Source organism: Anopheles nili, chromosome 3, assembly GCF_943737925.1.
Source record: "Anopheles nili chromosome 3, idAnoNiliSN_F5_01, whole genome shotgun sequence".
NCBI lineage: Eukaryota > Metazoa > Arthropoda > Insecta > Diptera > Culicidae > Anopheles > Anopheles nili.
In genome coordinates this window covers 30,589,256-30,598,825 of record NC_071292.1, presented here as the reverse complement: position 1 = coordinate 30,598,825, position 9,570 = coordinate 30,589,256, and the positions used below count along the sequence as shown (strand labels likewise).

At 48.1% G+C, this 9,570-nt stretch overlaps 2 protein-coding genes across 2 annotated transcripts; both read right to left on the bottom strand.

Annotated features, from left to right (window-relative positions):
• Nucleotides 1-42: 42 nt before the first annotated feature.
• On the bottom strand, nt 43-2,141 carry LOC128724052 (translation factor GUF1 homolog, mitochondrial). The gene is made up of 3 exons (XM_053817817.1): nt 2,089-2,141; nt 244-2,017; nt 43-168 (listed from the first exon to the last, which is right to left on the bottom strand). The coding sequence occupies exons 1-3, from the start codon at nt 2,139-2,141 to the stop codon at nt 43-45; spliced, it is 1,953 nt and encodes a 650-aa protein (XP_053673792.1).
• Nucleotides 2,142-3,488: 1,347 nt separating this feature from the next.
• LOC128727434 (cullin-associated NEDD8-dissociated protein 1) lies at nt 3,489-9,085 on the bottom strand. The gene is made up of 9 exons (XM_053821349.1): nt 9,021-9,085; nt 8,520-8,603; nt 7,847-8,016; nt 6,986-7,652; nt 6,661-6,919; nt 5,179-6,580; nt 4,215-5,104; nt 3,991-4,137; nt 3,489-3,903 (listed from the first exon to the last, which is right to left on the bottom strand). The coding sequence occupies exons 2-9, from the start codon at nt 8,553-8,555 to the stop codon at nt 3,758-3,760; spliced, it is 3,717 nt and encodes a 1,238-aa protein (XP_053677324.1). The 5' UTR covers nt 8,556-8,603; nt 9,021-9,085; the 3' UTR covers nt 3,489-3,757.
• Nucleotides 9,086-9,570: the final 485 nt, after the last annotated feature.

The following is a 9,570-nucleotide window of genomic DNA, read 5'->3' as shown; positions in this document are numbered from 1 at the left end:
GTCGGAACCAAAACTCATCAAATGCACTGAAGAGCATCTTCATTATCGTTTCAGTACGCTTATAAATGTATCACGAGGCACGTTGATATTAGCGATGGATCGCATCTTTTTCTTTCCCTCAGACTGCTGCTTCAGTAGCTTCATTCGTCTCGTAACATCACCTCCGTACTGTTGAATCAAGAAAAACAAAAACTATTAACCGAAACACGCACGCAAGAAAGGTGAAACAAACCGGTACGTTACCAATTTAGCCGTCACGTCCTTCCGGTACGCTTTGATGGTTTCGCGCGCCAATATCTTCCCGCCAACCGTCGCCTGAATCGCGATCTGCACCATCTGCCGGGGGATTAGCTCTTTCAGCTTCAGCACCAAATTCCTGGCGTGGGCCTGGGCCTTGCTGGTGTGCGTGATGGTACAAAGTTCCTCCACCAGCTGACCGTTCAACAGGACATCCATCCGGACGATGCTGGTCTCGACGTAACCGTGTTCCTCGTAGTCGAAGCTTGCATACCCGGAACTAAGCGACTTCAGTTGGTCGTGAAAATCGACCACAATTTCGTTCAGCGGCATCAGGTACGTGGTCATGATCCGCTCGTTATCGATGTTGATCGACGATTTCTGAACCGCACGCCGTTCGACACACAGCCCGATAATGGCACCGACACACTCCGTTGGAGCGATGATCGTACCAAGCACGTACGGTTCGTGGTATTCCTCGATCATTGGCGGATCGGGAAGCAGTGCCGGGTTGCTGATGTACACTGTCTCATTGCCACCGTGAGCCGAAATCGCTTTGGCGCCTTTCAGTTTGATTTTGTACGTCACGGATGGTGCCGTAAGGACCGGTTCGGCGTCGTATTCCTGCTGCAACCGCTGGCTGAACACGTCCAGATGCAGCAGACCGAGAAACCCGAGTCGCCAGCCTTGTCCCAATGCGGGGCTCGAATCCGGCGTAACGGTCACGGCGGAATCGTTGAGTACTAGCTTCTCGATGGCGCTCTTCAGCACGGGATGTTGCGTTTGATCCGGTGGATACACACCCGCGAAAACCATCGGTTGTTGGGGTTTGAAGCCGGGCAGAGGCACACAAACCTTGTCCCGCTTGAGGTACAGCGTGTCGCCAATCTGTGATTCTTTGCTCGTGCGCATGTTACACCCAAGCAGCCCGACCTGACCCGCCACCAACCGGTCCACTTTACGCTCGTCTGGTCGCAGCAAGGCCAAGCTTTTCACTTCGTACGCTTTCCCGGAGTGACACGCGACGATCTCCTGCCCGGTGCTGATCTCGCCGTCCTTCACGTATATCAAATTCAGCGCCCCGCGATACTTATCGAACCAGCTGTCGAAGATCAGGGCCCGAAACTTCGCATCCCGGTTCGCTTCCGGTGCCGGCAAACGTTCGACAATGCCGGCCAGCACTTCGCTGCAACCCGTGCCCAACTTCGCGGACACCTTCAGCACATCGTCAGGGTCAATATCGAACAGCGTCAGCAGCTCGTTACACACCGCTTCCGGGCGAGCGTTTTTAAGGTCGATTTTGTTCAACACCGGCACGATGACGAGCTGCTTCGAGCGGGCCAAATGGTAATTGGCCACGGTTTGTGCCTGCACGCCCTGGTTCGCGTCCACGAGCAGGATGACACCGTTGCAGGCCGCTAACGATCGTGACACCTCGTTCGAAAAGTCCACGTGGCCCGGTGTGTCGATCAGATTAAGCAGGTACGGTTCACCGGCGTGCCGGTACACAAGGGACGCCGTCTGTGCCTTCACCGTGATGCCACGTTCCTTCTCAACCTGCAGGCTGTCCAGTACCTGCTTGTTGCCGGAATGCTTCGCGATGGTGCCGGTGATTTCTAGCAACCGATCGGCCAGCGTGCTTTTGCCATGATCCACGTGGGCTATGATGCTGAAGTTGCGTATCCTAGCAACCGGTATCTCATCGTACTCGATGTCATCTGCCGCCAACCGGCTGGCCGATGTGTGTAGGCCGTGCTGTTCGACGCACGCAAATGTTCGCCTGCAAACAATAAACTATACCAGTAAGTGAATGCACTGGGTGGTGAGAGCGGTATCGCAGGTATTCCTTACCGCACCAACACTCCGTACAGGGTACGGAAGGAAGACAATTTCGTCAAACCCATCACGAGAACATGTTACTTCTTTACGCAGCTGATCGTTATTTACGTTACAAAGTTACACAATCCGCTAGCGCGCTTTGCTGTCAAAATCACATGGCAATAATAACAACAAATCGTAGGTGGCATAACCTTCCGGTGCCGCAAGGATAATGCTCCATACAATTTTTGAATGAAAGCAGCACTTCAAAACATTCGTAATACATTCTAGCATTCTTCAGTCAAACAAACAAACTAAATAATTCAAACGGTAAATAATGAAACAATAACTTTTAGGCTTACAACATATGATTCAACTCAAACAAGAATCAATGTTGACTTCAATAATGTTATCTGGTAGGAAGGGGTTCTAGAATAAAATATGTCATTCGACCGTTGAGTATGCAGCTATTCTTCTCGATCTACTAAAGAGAACAATTCCTTCACAGGACATTTGTCGTTTTTTGAATGCACGAGTAGCCCCGTTCAATTGATTTTCAACGGTATCAAACACTGTATCGTAAGAAATTCATGTGTAGACAAGGATCTTTAAATCAGCGATGATCTGTTAAATAATTGAATTTCATTGCGATTACATATCGTTCATGGAACACCGTTCGGGAATGGTTTGGATCATGTAAGAAAATATCCTTGTTATATTTTAAAATTCCATGCTGTGCTAAATCGAAATCCTTCTGTGATTGCAGCTGAAACATGTTTGCATCTTAATCTTTGAAAAATGTAAAAAAAAGTTAGACAACACAATGATAATATACTTTCATATCGATCGTGCGTGTGTGTTATGTGTTGATCAATATCACGAGCTCGTCCGTACAATGATATTTTGGTAAAAGATTCAAATGGAAGTGGAGATTTTCAAAGAAGCTCATTTCGTAAAGACGTGAAATATTTCTTCCAATAATTCAAAATATTTTGCATATAAATCGCAAGCGACGTTCTTGATAATTTTGTATTGGAATATTTGTTTACTCGCAGTAAGAGTAAGGGATTATAATTTACCAAAAACATGTAATAATTTAGTCGATATTACAACTAGTTTAAGCTTTTGAAATCGCGGTAGATGTCGCCACTGTAACTCACGATTTAATATCGAATGTGAAGAAAAACTGCCTTTTGTGTAAATTCTTCGAGATTGGTAATTTGAAGAAAGAAAATCATAGTTTTCGATTGCTGAAATTACGGATTATTCCAAAATGACGACTTTCATTAAGCTCTGATTCACCTGTTCCTTTTAAAAGGTAGCGGACGTAATCGTAGAAACGTACGCGTAACGTAATATTTACCAAAAACGGGTATCGGATTGATTTCGGAATGCATAAAAAATAGTAAAAATCATTTCTGTAATTTTTCTTAGCATATTCTTATCATTTACATCGTTTTTGTATTGATGATAGCATGTTATCTTGAACATAGGAGCGTTCCGCTTAGGGATCTCCTAAAACTACTGCGACTGAATGATGGAAAGCGGGTCCAACGGGAGATGAGACGATCAGCAACAAACGCGTGCCCTCGAACGACTCTTGTCTATGCAGCATGTTTTGCTTGCCCGTGCGCTATGCTACACCGCCTTGCGTTTCATTCGAATCGCATCATCTGACACGCGCCTTCTTCGTCCTTGCCACCTAGCTCTGATCCATCGACGAATCCCGCCCGTCGATGTTATTGTTGGTCTGCCCGGTAGAGTCCTTTTGGACGGATTCCAGCAGTGGCTGCAACTCAGATGAGCTGCGAATCAGGATCAAGAATTCCGCCAGATATATATTTTTATCTGTAAAGAGGCATAATTCAGAAATCAACGTTTTAATGATGGAAAAGAGCTCGGTTTCGAGTAAATTCTACCCATTTGGTCACTTACCAGCCTTGGGAATTTGCAGCAGAGCAGCTACTGCACGCAGAGCAGATCGTTTCAGTTCATCCTGCTTCTCATACTCTTGCTTTACTGAGTTGGCTTTTACCTTCAGCGTGCAGGTGGCTCGCAGCGGTTCTACGAATTGATCGAGTTCTGGGCACGAAAAAGAAAATAAAGTAACGAAAGCGATGAGTTAACTGACCCAAAAGGAAACCTCCGATGATACGTACTCTGTAGAACGGCATTCGGACAAAGCGCAGCCAAACGGGCCGTCATGAGATACGTCAGCATTTTAATATCGTAGTGATCGCGTAGTCCCGCCTGTACGTGCTCCAAAAATTGCATTATATCCACACGATCCAGCCCTTGTTCGAGCAGTGTGTACATGCACTCGAATGCCGCTTTCCGGATGTCCAACCCGTCGTCAACGGTGTGCTTGAACGGACCCATTTCCACCTCTCGAATCAGCTCCTTCTTCACCTTCGTTTCGGAGTATAGCTGTGGCAGCAGCTCTGGCAGCAGATCACGCACCAGGCTCGGCTTGTTGTGCACGGCCGAGTTGAAGGCGACCAGAGCAACTCGCCGTACCGATGGTTCCGGATCCTGCAGTGCGAACAAAAACTGGCCGATGCACTGCCGCAGTAGCGGATCGATCGGTTGCGGTTGATCAGAGATGGTAAACTTGATCGATGACACTACGGCTGTGCGCATGAGGGCGCTTTCGCTGCGCAACGCCACCTGCAGTCGTGGAAGCAACTCTTCCGGATTGACCAGAACGAGTTTGCCCAAACATTCGGCTACCACGTTGCGGGAGCCTTCTTCCGAGCATTCACAGTGTTTGAACAGTTGCGTCCAGATCGATGGTACCGACGGTAGAAGTTGCTCCAAACCGGCTTTGCTTGTTGAAAGTGATGAGATGACCTCTTTCAGTGAGTGTAGCAATAGGTACTGCCGCTTCGGTTGCGCCTCAATCTCGTTTAGTATAAAGGGTAGATAGTGGTTGAGATTACCGACGGCGATTGCGCCAAGAGCGTGGCTTGCTGCTCCCTTGACGTCCTCGGATGAGGCCGAGAAACAATTCAGGATCGTCTGCGCTAATGTGTCGATTGTGTGCAGGTTGCTAGAGAAAGGTAAAATGAATTAAAATCAGTCAAGAGACTGATGAGTCCGTTATAAGTTTTTCTTCATACTTACAAATGTCTGCCGATTTCCCCAATCGTCAGTAGGTAGAACATAAGATGCGAGTCATTGCGGCGGTTTTGAATTTCACGCAGAAACTCTCCCGCCACAGTAAGCGCCTCGTTCGGGACCTGCAGCGTTAGTGCGGCAATGCACTTCGCCAACGAATGGTACGCTTGCTTGTGCAATGGGCTGCCACCATGCTGCTGCTGGTTGTAGACAGGATTCATGAGCATTGCCAGCAGGTGTCTGTAGCCCAACCCAGGCAGCTGTGCCTGCACGAGCGCTTGGAACAGCTTTAGTGTGCAGTTCAAAGCCGTTCCTTGCAGAAGCGGCGAACGGACGAGCGTCATCACTTCCTGCAGGATCTGCTCATGAATGCCCACTAGCGCTTCCGGTTGTTGACGAGCCACAGAGGTGAGCAGGACAAGCGAGAGCTGTGCGACGTGCAAGTCCGATTCGCTTAGCAACGGTGGAACCTCTGCAACGGTGCTGCGTAACAGCATCGGTTCCAGAAACTGGCTGTAGTGCGTCACAAGCGTGTCGAGCAGCGTGAGCGAATTGAGTTTAAGCGCACGCTGGTTTTTGCGCAGGAAGGATCCCAAAACCAGAACTACCTCGGCGATGATGGGACTAAGGTTCACGCGCAATGGCGACGCGGCTATCATCGTGAGCGCCTTAACCGAGCTAAGCCGGGTTACTTCGTTGCGCAAGCGCTCCATAAACAGGGGCAGACACGTGACCAGTTCCGCCTGCAGCACGTCACCCATATTCGCGATGATCTGACCCATACAGGCGATGGCCCGCTCCTTAACCTCCTGATCTACCTCGGGAGAGCGTAGCTTCTGCAGGGTGCTGGTGTAGAGCTGGCTTACGTACGGTGTGAAATCGAACGACGTTTGCACGTCGAGCGGCCGAATCACCTTGACCAGCTGTTGCAGGACAAGCAACGCTTCTGTGGCGATTTTGTAGAAAGGATCAAACACCGCGTTCACGACTAGCGGCACGAGCAGCTGAATGTGCGAGTGAAAAACTTGCGGGCTGTGTCCGACGAGCATGCAGTACACAAACCCGAGGGCATCAATCTTCATGTTGGACGTGGAGTTCTTGTCATTCAGCGAATAATGAATGCCGTTCATCAGCTGATCGATATGATTCGAAAGCGCCCCCGGAAGGGCGTTTAGCAGTTCGCGCAACAGCAAGAAACAATCTTGACGCGTTTTAACGGATTTTTCACGCATCAGCGGTTGCACCGCTTTCACGATCGTTGGCACCTGATCCGTGAGCATGCTAATCGGGCCAGGGATTTGTTCCATCGAGTCTGGGTCATGTCCAATGTCATCGCCCTTAGAGCGGGTCGATTTTAGTAGCGCGATATACGCGTGAAATATATCCGACTTGACATTTTCTTCGCGCTCTGGAAGAATGGAGAAAACATTCAAAAGTAGTATGACTTAGTGGTAAATCCATACACACAACGCAGACAAAATCGGGTACCTTTGAAACGGGCGATCAGCGCTGGAGAAAGCGTTTTGTAGAATTCCTCCAACAGCTCGTGCCGGGTTGAGATGACCGACTCGAGACATTTGGCTGCCGAACGACGCACCTTCCAGCTCATATCATCATCATCACTGTACTCCTCACTGTCAATCTCCTCGTCGTCTTCCATCTCCATCGAGTTTCCACCATCTCCGTCATCGGCTTCGTAGTTGTAATTTGGATCATACGTGATGTACTTCAGGCAAAGATCCACGATCTGTGGGATATAAATTTAAATCAAAATCTATTTTCCTACGCACATTATAGTACTTAAGGAACTCACCGTGGGAATATGTGGCATAATTGCTTCCGGGCAACGTTGTACGAATGCTTCACACGCTTGCAGACAGAACTCACGCAGCTCGTCGTCATCCCGCAGGCTATACTGGTTCAAAAGAAACATAACCCGTTCGATATGGTTGCACAACCGGTGTCCCGCCTGACGGCAAATCGCTGCCAGACACTGGATATATGTCCGAATTGTGCCTGGGTTTTGCGGTTTCTCGAGCCCATCGAGCAGATGCTCGATCACCTTGTTATACGCGTTATTGTTGCAGGTGGTCAGCAGGTGGGACAACGCAACGATCGTACGCTTACGAACGGCTTGCCGGGCGGATCCGAGCTGCGGTACGAGCGCCTTCAGGATGAGTTCGTGGAACGGCACGAGCAGATCACCGAAACGGGATAACAAATCCGACAGAATGTCGAGTGCTTCGAGCTGCACCGAAACGTCCTCTTTCTCAATCGCCACACTCAGCTTGCCGGTGATTCGTTGGCATACGTTCGGCACAAGTGAATTGGATGACTGCGGCAGCTCCGATATGACCGTTTTAAGCCCTATGCTGGAAATGTCTCGCAACTGTTCGTTGTTCGACACCATGTTGGCGCACAGCAAGTCGACAATCGTTTCCACCTGATTTTCTTTCACTTTATTCACCAGTGGACCGAGACTAAAAAGAAATCAAATCATTAAAACTCTCTCATTAGTCTCTGGGTGGCTTCAATATACTTGCACAAACAAAATATCGAATTGCTTTAGACGGCAAGAGATTTGTTTTGATGATTTGCAAATACAGCTGGTACACACTGTGTATCAGCGTAACATAACCTCAACCCGACGAACAAGATGCAACTGCATACGTACCATTTAACGGCCAGGTTCTGCACTTCACCGTTTTTGTCCTCTAGTAGACGTAGTACCATGCGGACGACTTTTTTCTCGGACTCATCATCCAGCTTGATGCTGTCCTTTTGTAACTCCGTCATCAGATCGTTGGTGGCCATGAAGCGAAAGTCCTTATCATTGGACGTCATCTACGTACGGAACACCGGCGGCGCATATGGGTAACAATTTGTAAATGGAAAAAAAAGTTGTTTCAGTGCATATTTTCGAAAAAAAATTTCATTCTGCAGATGAAACTTTGTTCCGAACATTTCTCGCCACCGTTGATGCATGATTCCCCTGCTCTCGTCTCAGCATGCCACGATGATTATCTGCAGCATGCAAAGCCGCTGTCAGTATGGTGCCCATCACCAACGCAACGAAGAAAGATAGCGCTCTCGAAAAGGACTTTCCGCATTCATTAAAGAAAATCGAATTCTTTTCGGTACCGCGCACATTCTTGCTCTGCCGAAACCGAAAAAGCTAGCCAACGTCTGCTAGACAGCACGATGTCGGCTGCGCGGCTGAAGTGTCATGCCGAATGGCAAATGATGAGACATTTTTTGGTATCTTCGTTTCGCAAAACAACTCCCATCTACCTGTGCGGGATGGAACGCGAAACGGCCTGAAAGGAATTAAATGTATGTTCATTCACCTTCTCCAGTAGATTCGCTATCTGATACGACGCCATTCTGATGAGCGTTTGCTTATGCTAGCCGACTGGGACTTGTTGTTGTAGCTGCCAAAAAACACACGCAATGAAAAACACGATGACACTTGGTCGAAGATTTCTCGAGACTGTAGGCTTGAGCAAATATTTATGCCTCGCAAAAAAAACGATAGTCTTTGGAGGGGACACCAAGCCGTTCGAGATTTCGACCAACGGTGAACACACGTAATTCTCACAGACCCGAGCTTGATTTCTTCCGCCTGAGAGGGCTCCTCTTATCCCGGAATCGAAGTGATAAAATTACACACACAACAGGACCGATCAGTGCGCGACCAATGACTCGCTATTTCGGCCAATAGCGGCTACCTGTCTGTACGCCCGAAAGAAGAAAAAATACAGCCAGTGCGAGTTGCGTTTACTTTTCCGCACAAGTTTGCTGTCGAGACGACGAAACCGAATCGCGTTTTCTTGGGTTTTCTTCCGCACTTGCCACTCTTGCTGATATTCCTGCCGACACACGTCCTTTTCTCCTTCCCGCGGAGCCTTTCTTCGCGTTCTGGGTCGGCGTTTTGCTCACAACTGTCTTTCTCCGACAGCCCAGTGAAAATGATACACCACTTACCCAAAGCGCTTCGAACTGTCAACGCTACCATTCAAAACATTCCTTTCGCAATCAAAATTCTCCTACTGCGGCAACGAACGTGACGAAAAGGACGTTTGTTCCAATTTACGACACAACAGAAACTTTCGGCTCCATTTCTTTTAAAGATTTTAACCAATTTGTAGTTTTATTTCTTTACATATCTTGATTTACTGATTCACTTTAACAATAGGTCCACTGCTTACACTGTCTGCTCCACTATATATACATGCTGTTTTTTTTTTAATTTAAATCCGTTGTAATATTAGGAAAAACCCCCTACTCGTTCATAGTTCACTGAAGCGTGCCTCGTGCTCCGATTTTCAGCTAACTGCATGTTTTGCTACTGTCTGCTTCCGAAAATAAAATGAAAGCTATTTTTCGGAAATAACGATT